We start from the raw sequence: 12,895 nt of genomic DNA, 5'->3' as shown, positions 1-12,895 counted from the left end.
CCCCTTTCTGCAAAGAGTAACCGTGCTTTCTCACTTGAACAAGTTCATAAAAGGCTTCAACCGAGCGAGCTCGCGATAAGGGCACACAAAAAAAAGACTAAAATCTTGGGCGGAAATTCGCTGGTCTTTCAAGCGGCACCATAAAGGAGAGCTCCATTCTTGATGGAATATAAATTTGCCTCAAATTTACCTTCTTCGCCAAGAATTCAAAAGGCGGTCGCGCGCGCCATCATTTGGCACGTTTTCCCTAATGAAGCCACAAATTTAATTTAGATGTGAGCGCGGAGGTGGGTGGGCAAAAGGTGTTCTCGTTCCGACATAAATTTGGGACTCCATCTCGGTCGGTGCGCCGTTAAGAGAAGCGGGAGCGTCTAAAAGGCACAGCATTAGGCTTAAACATGGACCAGCAGCTTTCTCGTGTCTAACTAGATAGGGCCGGTGGTAACCTTGGCGCAGAAAACGAGGACGATGTATTATGCATGCAAAACGTCTTATTTTGTCTTGTACGGAGGCAGCATTAATTAGAATGTGACAGGATTGTGTTGCTCGGTGCGAACATTGCTCATCTTCCTGAAAGGATGCTATGTTTTGCAAATCGTACAAAATTAATGTAACCTTAAAGATAAGCCCGTCAATTAGGTTTCCCATACTGATGAGCTACATATTTCAGGGTGTAATATTACATAGAATTTCATAAAATAATGCAAAATTTATTTTACACGCAGCAGTATTACTACTTATTTTTGCTGTGTCTGTCAATATTGAAATTAAAACTAAATTAAAGTTAAAACTTTTTGAAAAATACATCAAAATAACAGTGCAGTGAATGACCAAGAAGACCAAGAAAATGTTCGATATCGTTTTTTTTTTTTTTTTCAATTTGTTTTTGTAGCATATTTTCATATTTTTTTGAAGATTTTAGTTTCTTTCGAATGTTCTTAAATGCAACTTAAATGCATTCTACTTTTGGCTTTTCTCAACTCCGGCGGGACCGGAAATGCGTCAAAAACATGCCATAATAACGTCATCGTACGCGGCGGTTTCATCCTTGCTGCCAGCCAAGAGGCAGAGAATTGAGGTTGCACCAGCGCGAGTTCGACTCCCAACCGCATCGTGGATGCAAATCAGCTCGGGAACCCCTCGGGAGAGCGAAAATCTGCTTGGCAATGTATCAAAAAGCTAATCAACCGTGACGGGGTGACATGCAAAGATTGCAAAAATAGGAAGCTTTTAAATTGATGATGCCACTTGGACGATTTTAAGCCATTTTTCAGTTTGAAACTGCGGACTAACGAAGCTAACTTTATATTGTTCAGCTTGCAAACAAATTTGCAAACCCAACAGGATAAAATGCTTTTAGCAAACAGTTTCAAAAGTCCTTTCATCCTTTCCCCATCTGTAAAAAGCATCCGCACCAGATGATTAAATCATTTGCATTACACGTGTACCAGCATCGACCAGCAGCAACAGAACCTCGATGAAGGACCTTGTCAGCACGCAATCCCCCCACGAACGACTTGTTGACCTTGCCCAGTCCTCAAACACACAGGCACAAAAAAAACATAAAAAAATCAACATGAAAGCGCTATGCAGATTTGGGACATAACTTCATTACACGTTCCCCAGCAGCTGAATCGGTATGCTCCTGCGTGTGTGTGTGTGTGTGGTGGTCCCTTTGGACGTGATGGCCATCATCGGCTAGGGTTCGTCCTCCGATCTGAGAATCTGGGCGGGTGACTGAATTGATGAAAAATGTGTACACAATGCTTTATGATTCTATTAGGAACCAACAAGGATTCTATTAGAAGCGAAATATGTGAAAACTAACAAAAACTGTCGATTGGAGCGTGTTCAGGGAGAACAAATCTATCATACTTTGATGAAAATAAAGCGTTTACTGACATCATCTTCAATGATGTCGAGTTGTGTAAAGAGGAGTTTTTTGTAGATTAACAAAATATTTGCAAATTAAAATACTAAAAATTTTTGAAGAGGAAGACAAAGCAGTAAAAATTGCCTTGGTTCGATTTGACGTTCATTATTTTGATGGATAAATTTTCCGCTTTGATTTCCAGTAATGAAACAAAAACATGTTGTATTGGGAAAAAACACAGTAAAAAACTGGATACCTTTTTAAGGTAAAATTTTGGCGCAATAAAAAGAGGTTAATCTTCTATCTTCTGAATATATAACGACAGTTTTTTTCGAACGCGAATCAGTTCAATACGGAGCGTCGGATCGGGGTGCTCTTTGTTGCGTTGGGTTCGTATAAGTCCAAGGAAGGTTCTTACGTCAAAAAGTGACAACTTTGGCCACTCTGGAACCGATTCCGGAAAATCTGCAGATTGTATGGGAAAAGTTGCGTAAAATCAAATTTTGATCACAGGAGGCTGAATAAGCAAACAAGCTAAAAACGTCAAGAAACGAAAAAAAAGACAAGACGAAGTTTGTCGGGTTCAACTTGTTTACTATAACTATTTTGACAAAACGTCCGCATTTAGAGATTTAATCGATGAAGTTTATCTATTACTTAGCTACTGTGAACAGTGCAAACAAAAAATAATCATCAGGGTGGCCACTCAAATCCCATTTTCGAATTCCTGACTTTTCCAGAACATCAAATAATATGAATTAAATCCCAAAAAATGTGAGAATTAACACCAAATTTACAAAAAAAGAATGATGCATGGAAGCACTCATAATTTCGACAAAAAGAGAAAACTATACAAAACAATCACAAAAATTAAGCCCAAAAATATATATATGAAAATTCAAAAATGTATCTTTTGAAGGAATTTTTTGATCGATTTGGTGTCTTCGGCAAAGTTGTAGGTATGAATATGGACTACACTGGAAAAAAATGATACACGGTAAAAAAAATTTTGGTGATTTTTTATTTAACTTTTTATTACTAAAACTTGATTTGCAAAAAAACACTATTTTTAATTTTTTTTTATTTTTTTAATATGTTTTAGAGGAAATAAAATGCCAACTTTTCAGAAATTTCCAGGTTGTGCAAAAAATCTTTGAACGAGTTATGAGTTTTTGAATCAATACTGTTTTTTTCAAAAAATCGAAATATTGGTCGCAAAATTTTTTCATCTTAATTTTTCGATGTAAAATTAAATTTGCAATCAAAAAGTACTTTAGTGAAATTTTGATAAAGTGCACCGTTTTCAAGTTAAATCTATATTTAGGTGACTTTTTTGAAAATAGTCGCAGTTATTCATTTAAAAAAAAATAGTGCACATGTTTGCCGACTTTTGAAAACAATATTTTTGAAAAGCTGAGAAAATTCTCTATATTTTGCTTTTATGAACTTTGTTGATACGACCCTTAGTTGCTGAGATATTGACATGCAAAGGTTTAAAAACAGGAAAAGCGATGTTTTCAAACAACCCACCATTTTTTAATGTCGATATCTCAGCAATTAATGGTCCGATTTTCAATGTTAAAATATGAAACATTCGTGAAATTCTCCGATTTTTAAAAAAAAAATATTTCAAAAATTTTAAACCAAGACTAACATTTTAAAAAGGCTTAATATTGAATATTTGGCCCATTTGAAATGTTAGTATTGACTTGAAAATTTTGAAAATATTGTTTTCGAAAAGATAGGAAAATTTCACAAATATTTCATATTTTAACATTGAAAATCGGACCATTAGTTGCTGAGATATCGACATTAGAAAATGGAGGGTTGTTTGGGTGAGACTTAGAAAACATCAATTTTCCTGTTTTTAAACCTTTGCATGGCAATATCTCAGCAACTAAGGGTCGTATCAACAAAATTCAAAAAAGCAAAATATAGAGAATTTTCTCAGCTTTTCAAAAATATTGTTTTCAAAAGTGGGCAAACATGTGCACTTATTAAAAAAAAAATGAAAAACTGCGACTATTTTCAAAAAAGTCACCTGAAAATGGATTTAACTTGAAAACGGTGCACTTTATTAAAATTTCACTAAAGTACTTATTGATTGTAAATTTGATTTTACATCGAAATATGAAGTTGAAAAAAATGTTGCGACCGGTATTTCGATTTTTTGAAAAAATCAGTATTGATTCAAAAACTCATAACGCGCTCAAAATTTTTTTGCACAACCTGGAAATTTCTGAAAAGTTGGCATTTTAAGTCCTCTAAAACATATCAAAAAATAAAAAAAATAAAAATAGAGTTTTTCTGCAAATCAAGTTTTAGTGACAAAAATTTAAATAAATAATCACCAAATTTTTTTTACCGTGTATCATTTTTTTCCAGTGTAGTCTGTATCCATACCTACAACTTTGCCGAAGACACCAAATCGATCAAAATATTCCTTCAAAAGATACAGATTTTTGAATACTCATACATCGTTTTTGTATGGACAGCTGCCAAATTTGTATGGAAAATTATATGGACAAACTAATAATGCAAAATGGCTTCTTTGGGCATTCCGAAGGCACCAAAAAAGTTTCAGCCGGATTAAAAAATACAAAATTAAAATTGAAGAAAAAAGACCGATTTCGGAGAGAATTGCTCCGTATATTCAACAATGTAAGGTGATTAAAACAATTTGGGTAAATAAACAATAAGTCCCAATACTGAGCAATGATTCGATTATCCGAAGTCCCATACCAACCTTCAGATAATCGAACTTTGGATAATCGAAACTTCGGATAATCGAGCCTTCGGATAATCAAGTATGGACAGTAAACTGAAAAAATACGTCTTCCAGCTTTTTTTAAATTACGGATATTTTTGGACATTTTCGTCATTTAAATATTAAAGAACAGAAAATTAAATTTTTCCAACAGTTTTGATAAAAGATAAAAAAGAATTTTCAAGCGAGTATGCTTGGAATTCCAGCTTTTCCCGACTTGAGTTAGCACCCTGTTTTATCATACATGAAAACGACTAGACAAAAATAATATTGGCATTTAAATAGCAGTTGATGCAACAAGCTGCAAAAAAAAGTTGAATTTAACTTTTGCCATTTTGCCAGCAATTTTTTCTCACTCTTTTGACAAAAAGATTTTGAAAATCTAGGCAACCAATAATTATTTGTTTACTTTGCTAGCGCATTTTCCACCAAACTGAACATTCGCACTATAAATTGCAAGTGACAAAGGAACGTTCTTTTATAACGTAACGCAGTTGAGGGGGGGAGGGGGGTTGAAGGCCGTGTTACGCTCCATCTAACTTTGCTATATTTTTCATCATTCTGAAAATGTACCTATTTTTTGGAGTGTAAATTTAACATTTAGGAATAATAATTTTGACTGGAAGGGTAGAACATTTAAAAGTTTGGAAGTTTGGTAATAATGTTGAATTTTCTTGATTGACGAGTCTTATAACTTATATCTCCCTACAAAGAAAAAAGCACTACCCAAACTGTCCACTCCAAGTGGAAGCAACTTGTCTACGACTTCGAAGGACTATTCGGAAGCCACCTTTTATGGCTATGCGATGCTAGCATGAATTTGGCCTTTTCTTTTGCACGCTTCCGTTGGTTGTGCCCGAAAAGAAAAGCATATTCATAAATGTTAAGGGGTGGGGCGACATTTTTACATAACTGTCTGACCGACTGCCAGCGCACAGACGACCTTGCCGATGGAGTCGTTTCGAGCCGGCCAAAATATTTCCCAAAGTGGCTTTCCCATGGGCGTTATTATTTATTGATTTTCCGAGAACGTGTGACGCAGTTCTCCACTCTTGCTTTGACGAGGGTCGGTCGACGGTGTCGTCTACAGAGTTTTCGCAGAGAGTGATTTTCCACGCCACTTGACACTAACGTGACATTTCTTTTTTCTTCTTTCTCCAACTTTTTTTCCCATACAGGCGAACGGTTGATCCAGTACGCGAGCGAGAATCTCGTCACGGAGATTCTGATCCATCCGCAGATCAACACCTTCATCCAGTGCATACGGAACCTGTTGAGCAGCTTCACCCGGCACCGCCACATCATCCACACCGGGTACACCTTCGCCGGCAACGGTTCCTGGGTGCTGCAGGTAAGCAGACGATTACAGCTAGTATATATTTATGACCCGGACTAGCGGCGTTTACAAATTGCCCTAGCCTAGAGTAGATAGACTACGACGAGGAGGAGATGAGCCACTCTTGACGGCACGTGGCGAAAAACGGCGGGGAGAATTAATTTCCCGTCTCGAGGATTATTCCTTGTCATCTCGCAGGATTGCCTCCAGTGGCAGGAAATCGAACCGATGGACCGGCAAATTGATTGAATGTCACATTTTGAAGGTCGACATGCTAAACGTGACTTCCGTCAAGTTCAGGCTCAATCAACTTCAGAGTCTTTACTCGAGCAGGTGGGGATAACAAAATGGGGGTCATTTCTAAAAAAAAAAAAAAAAAAGATAGCTGACTGAGTTTTAAGATAATCATGACTCTCGGAATAAGAATTTAAAATCTAATCAGCTCCAATTCTTAGGTGAATATCAAAAATTGTAAAATTGGACGCCCAATTTGGTGAAATACAAAAAATCAGGAAAAAAAACGTAATTTACGTCAAAAAATTACAAAAATGGTTTTAAAACTTTGTCATTTTTCGTTACTCAACGGTAAAGAATCTTGGAACATGCCATTAGAAAGGAAATTTGATATCCGTTTTGAATCTGCAATAACTAAGATGGGCAATTTTTTCATTTAGAAAAAACATTTTCATTTTTAGATTTCGGGTTTTTTGAAACTTTGCAGGGTTATGTTTTAGACAATAATAAAGAAATTGATGTACAAACATAAGGGGTTGTAACCATAACAAGTTATCGCGATATCACAAAAAAAAATGTTTTGGAAAAGATACTTTTTCTTTTCTCTTTGCTTCGTCGTTCGTTATCATTGTTCATCATTGTAAAAAATAACCCTGTAAAATAAAAAAAAACACCCAAAATTGAAAGTGATTTTTTTTTTCTAAATGAAAAAATGACTCTTCTGGATTACAGTCCAGAATCGATTATCCGAAGTTTCGATTATCCGAAGTTCGATTATCCGAAGGTTTGTATGAGACTTCGGATTATCGAATCACGAACAGAAACATTTTTCTTCTTTTTTTTTAATTTCTTACTTATAACATCAAATCCGAGTTCTGCGAACCCATTTCAATCAAACTTGAATGGTTGATTGCCTATTAAATTACAAAATGCATTTTTCAATATTTCATCACCGCCATTTTGGCCGCCATCTTGGATTCAAAAATTCTAAATCACTTCAGTGTAGTTTAGGGGTTATACTAAAGCTCAACAATCAAAAGGTTTTTTGTGATTCGTTCCATTTTGAAAATTACCAAACCCATCTCCATCCAATATCTTTGTTTGAAAACGGAAGTAGCAAAAAGTTTGAAATAACTGAATTGCCCCTGATCGCATAAATGTCCCATATGCATTTTCATCACTTTTGAGTTATTGATGCAGTTTGGTTCAAAATCGTGTGCTCTTTCATAAAAAACGTAGCCTTATGTGTGGGTCAAACATGCCTTGCGTTTTTCTCAATTTGCTGTTTTTGCATATCGGACATTTATGCGAACATGGGCAGTGAATGTTTATTTTATTATCAAGAAAAAAAAGCTTATAACATGATTACAGTTTTTTTCCCTTTAAAAAAAATCTAAGATTCATGTAAAAATGGTTTTCAAATTTTCCTTTTGAATTTTTACAGTCAATTTAAATTTAAGCCATTTTTAAGCCATTTATCTAGCAAAGTCAGTCTAATTAGAATATATGCTTTACATCTTATTTTATGCGAAATTTTGAAGTTGCAAATTCTATAAACATATTTGTAATGGCCTAAATGAAAAAATCTTGAGTTTATTTTATCATTTTTACAACTTTTTTGATAATTTTAAAAATTGAAAAAGTTTATAGATTTCATTTTATAGTCAAGTTTTTCTGATAGATGAAAATTAAATTTTTTCTACATTACTGACAAATTCATAAAATTTCTACATTGGAAAAAAAAATCCATAAATCGGAAAAAAGTCAGAAGTTTGTGATTTTGTGTCAAAAAACCGGGAATCCCGAACAAACTTTTTGAAAAATATTTTCCGAGGCCGTTGCATTTTTTTTCCAATTTTTTTTTTATTCTTGGTTTTTTGATGAATGCGTGAAAAAATGTTGAGGTTTTCTCACGCATTAATAAAAAAAACTCACAAACTTCTGAGTTTTTCCGATTTTTTTGAGATTTTTTGTAGATTTTGACGAATTTTAGACATTTCTGATTTCCCGACTTGAGTGGCCACCCTGTCCAAATAACACGTAACATATGAATATTCAAAAGCCGATATCTCACCAACTATTGATCCGTTTTCTAAGGCCAAAAGATGAAACATATATATGTAAAATATCTAATTTCTGAAAAAGGTTTTTGAAAATTCTGATCTTCTGACAATAACAGAATTTGAATTTTTCCAGTTATTTCCACCTGATCGGGATTGCTCTAAAGCTCGTCCCAACATGTACGACTGAAATAAACCAAGACAAAACCCCTAATGAATGGTCCTGCTGGAGAAGACACTTCGGAACAATGCCACCACTCTGTGGATGTCTCTCCACCAATACAAAGTCCCTCACTTTTCAACAATCAAGATTAATGAAACTTGTGCTTCCAAGTTTGGACCCAAATGACGAACCATAAATCATCGAGTAGGGTGGGTGCTATCATTGTTCCTGAGATTCACACCATACCCTTGCGATTAGACCTGCAAACCTTCCTTCCATCTGTGATTCCTTGTGCCAAGAACACACCATCAAAAAGTCATACCCACTTCTCTCTGTGCTGTTTCGGTGTACGATTTTGCGTCCAAATTATGGTCTTCATCACTTCCGAGGAGGTGTCAGCCCGAAAGGTGTTTTTCCCACACACACACACACAATATAATACTACTGAGCTGCTCTGCTTTTGAGAGAACGAAACGTGTTCAAAGTTTCGTCCTTTTCTTCACCACACAACTTATTTGCTAATCCTACCCAACACACAGCGGTAACGTGAATGGGTTGAGGATGTGCAATTTACGTCCTTGAATCTCTATTCAGAGCTTGGAGTACTCTGCTGACCGAGAGGCAAAGGATTATGTTGTGTAGGACCTTGCACAGACGACCTTTACACGTTTTCGGCAAGTGGAGTTATTCATGTGGAAGGGTTTTTAAAATAATAGGAGGTTACTGCTGTTTTTTACGCTCTTTTATAAAATAAATCCCGACGAAAAGTGGCACGGAAGAATGAACTCGTTATCGAAATTAATGCGATTACACACATTTTTGTGCCAGGAAAAAGGTCATCTAAATTTAAACATCTTGTTTACCCCACAAACAGGATGGAACCTTCTCGGTGGTGGACTTCCTCGAGGCGTTCCAGGAGCACGAGGTTCAGCGGGTGCTGCGCGCCTACCCGGACACCATCACGATGGACGTGCACTGCGCCCCCGTCGGCAACTGGGTCTCGATCCAGGACAAGACATTGGCCCGGCTCTGCCGCGTCCGGCTCAACCCGGTGGACGTGCTGAGTTCGGGCAGCGACAAGTTGAATGCATTCGTGGACTACCTGGCGTCGATGATCGTGCCGACGGAGATATCCGAGCTGCTGGAGAGTTCCGACGTCGTCGGCAACATCCGCTTTAGCCACCCCACGCTGTACGTCTTCCCGGGCGGGCAGGGCGACGCCGCGCTGTTCGGAATCAACGGGTTCAACATGTTGGGTAAGTTGGACGCTTCTGTGGTCTAGATGTGGTCAGCGAAAATCTTATCAACGATAACGTACGATAACTCGTTTTTTGTAATCTTTCTAAAACTGACTTATCCAACATATCATATAAAATTTTCAATGCTTGCACTAAGAATATTTTTTATTTTTTTTTTTTTATTTGTTTTAAAGGACATCAAATGCTAACTTTTCATAAATTTCCAGAATGGGCTAAAAATCTTTGACCGAGTTATGATTTTTTGAATCAATTCAGATTTAAAAAAAAAATCGAAATATTGGTCGCAAACATTTTTCAACTTCAGTTTTCGATGTAAAATCGAATTTGCAATCAAAAAGTACTTCAGTGAAATTTTGATAAAGTGCACCGTTTTCAAGTTATAGCCATTTTCAGGTAACTTTTTTGAAAATAGTCGCAGTTATTCATTTTTTTAAATAAGTGCCCATGTTTGCCCACCTTTGAAAAAAATATTTTTGAAAAGCTGAGAAAATTCTCTATATTTTGTTTTATTGAACTTTGTTGATACGGCCCTTAGTTGCTGAGATATTGCCATGCAAAGGTTAAAAAACAGGAAAATTGATGTTTTCTAAGTCTCACAAACTTTTTTTTGCACACAATACCATAATTTTTCCAGAATACCGTAAAACGGGGTGACTTTGATAGCCGGGGTGACTTTGATAGGTTTGCGATTTTTCCACAAAATAAAAAGTACAATCAAAATACGTATTGAATTGTTTAGAAACATACTGACCGAGGCAGAAAAGTGTTCAAAGTACCTCAAAAAGAAGTTTTCAAAAAATTTTAAAAAGTTTAAAAAGTTAGTTAACTATAGTTAAGAAAATGTTGATGAAAGTCATTATTTTAAACTTCTCAAAGTGTCATGATTTTCTCAATGAACATGATTTTGAATCGTAAAACGGAATGCATTTTCGGATTCTTTGGACAATTTTCCACTAGGAGAAGGTTAAATAAATTTGTAAATAATAAATAATATGTGTTTTTGAAACACAATTAAAAAAATCTCCAAATTTATAAGCAATTTCAGTTAAACAAATTTCATCTAAAATGTGAAAACTTCTGATTCGTGCTTCAAATTTAGTATAAAATGCAATATAAATCGATAATTTTAAAAACAAAACCAGTTTTAACAAATTTCAGGCAAAATTCCGACTTTTTAACAATTTTACCTGAAATTTATATGTATTTTGTTAAAAAGCTTATGAACTTAGTTGACTAGGTATAAACATTGATTTTTTTTCTTAAAAACTTGTTCAGCTACTTTAGTAATGGTACATTTAACGTACAAATAAAGTTTGAACATCTCAAATAAAATGTTAACAAGAAAAACTATGACTATCAATGTCACCCCGGAATTTAAACTATGAATTTTTAACGTTACTATTTTTGTAAACACTATTGAAAAAACTTTTTTTTCCAAAATAGTGCATGGACTTTGTGTGGCCTACCCCGATACATGTTTTAAAAATAATAACCTTGATAAAATCCTTACCTGTTGGAAAATATTCCAAAAACAAATTGAAATCCTATCAAAGTCACTCCGGTTAACGGTACTCAAATTTTCATAGTTTGCCGTATGGGTATTAAACGAAGCGAAATTGTGTATGCACTTTCTCTTCATTAAATATTGTTTTCTAAAACATTAAAATTTTCATAAAATACTGTATTTTTAGGGAAAACACTATTTTTTTTATAATTCGCAAAAGTAATATTCAAGCAGGCCAAGGATTGATACCTAAGAGCATGCAATGGTACTGATCTTGTTGCGTGCTCTTCGGTTGACGTCCAGACAAGGAACATCCTGGAAGGAGCGCAACTAACTACATCCGTAGTTCTGTTAGATCATCCGAATTATCTTGATCAGAACAGTATAGCTCTGGTTCCTTGCAAGTGTCCTATTTTCTTACCTCCACGTTGGCTTGGTTTTCATGATGACCTAGCTGGTGGCCTGTGGAAACGGATCGTAAACCTTTGACCACCGCGGGTCAGAGTCGAGACGGCTAGAAGAAAGGGGCGCGTCAATGTGGGAAAGGAAAGTAATTTGTGATTGTAGACGGTATTGTTTTGATTCGCAGTATGTTGAGTCAACTGCTGTGGATGTACCTGAAACATCGCACAACGGGGTTTTTTCTCTTCTCTTCATTCTCAGCTACCACCTGTCTCCTATTTTTATTTTGCTCTACTGATTCTCACTTCTGCATTGATTCTTCCATTTAATATCCATCATTTGATTTTGATTTTTCTTACTTTTGATTCTCATCCATCCAGTTTCTCATTTTTATTCATTAAAATACAATCATCATTGTCTTACTATTTATTCTTGATTTTTATAAAATATACTCTCTTTTACTGTCTATTGCTTTCAATCTTCATCCTTTTTTCAAACAAGTGAGGTTTGAGTCCTTACTCAATTTATGGAATGGTTAAAGGATTAACACAAATATTACTATTGTACTTTTGGTAAACTTTTATAACATGCTTAGGACCAAAAATTGTAACAAAACACCGCGACAAAAGAAATAGCAACATATAAACACGACTCAACACTAGGAAAGATTTCAGGAGAAAACAATACACAGTAAATAACAATTAGTTTTGAATTCAAACTAAAAATTTAACAGTTTTTTGCTTTAATGAAAGTTGATAGGCACACTTTAAATGGTTAGGCGCTTATACTTACATCAAACCCTACGTAATGTACCACCCCCGACCGAGTTAAAATGCGTAACCGGAACAGAAGGTGTGCATGCCTGGCACGAACACTCAAAGCGTGTTCTAGCGTGTTGCTCGTACTGACTCAGAGCAAGGGTGAGATGTAGGTGTAAGGGCAGTGCGTGTTCGTCGGGAACCTAGTGCATAAGATCGGTCAAGGCCCGTTCTTACACTGAAAATTGCGAATTGCGAATTGCGAATTCGCAAAAGTAATATTCAAAGAAGCGAAATTTTATGTGCTTTCTCACTTTATTAGATTTTTTTGTTAAATAATATCGCAATATTTTTTTTATAATATACAGTCCAGACTCGATTATCCTAAGCCTAAGGTTAATTCTTTTATTTTCTTGGTTCTTCGACCCCATTTTAGTCAAATTTTAATGGTTAAAAAAAAAGCCTTTAAAGCCAAAATTGCAATTATATTTCATCCCCGTCATTTGGCCGCCATCTTGGATTTAAAAATTCTAAATCAA

At 35.4% G+C, this 12,895-nt stretch overlaps 1 protein-coding gene across 1 annotated transcript in view; it reads left to right on the top strand.

Moving 5' to 3' along the window:
- LOC120423936 (microtubule-associated protein futsch) overlaps positions 1 to 12,895 on the top strand; it is a 163,830-nt gene that overhangs the window by 126,206 nt on the left and 24,729 nt on the right. The window contains exons 3-4 of the mRNA XM_039587920.2: positions 5,819 to 5,991; positions 9,308 to 9,689. Of these exons, the coding sequence (XP_039443854.1) occupies positions 5,819 to 5,991; positions 9,308 to 9,689 (555 nt within the window). The remainder of the gene's footprint in view (positions 1 to 5,818; positions 5,992 to 9,307; positions 9,690 to 12,895) is intronic.

The sequence above is a fragment of the Culex pipiens genome, chromosome 3 (assembly GCF_016801865.2).
Source record: "Culex pipiens pallens isolate TS chromosome 3, TS_CPP_V2, whole genome shotgun sequence".
In the NCBI taxonomy this organism is placed as follows: Eukaryota; Metazoa; Arthropoda; class Insecta; order Diptera; family Culicidae; genus Culex; species Culex pipiens.
The sequence above is the reverse complement of the archived record's forward strand: the minus strand, read 5'-3'. Positions and strand labels throughout refer to the sequence as shown.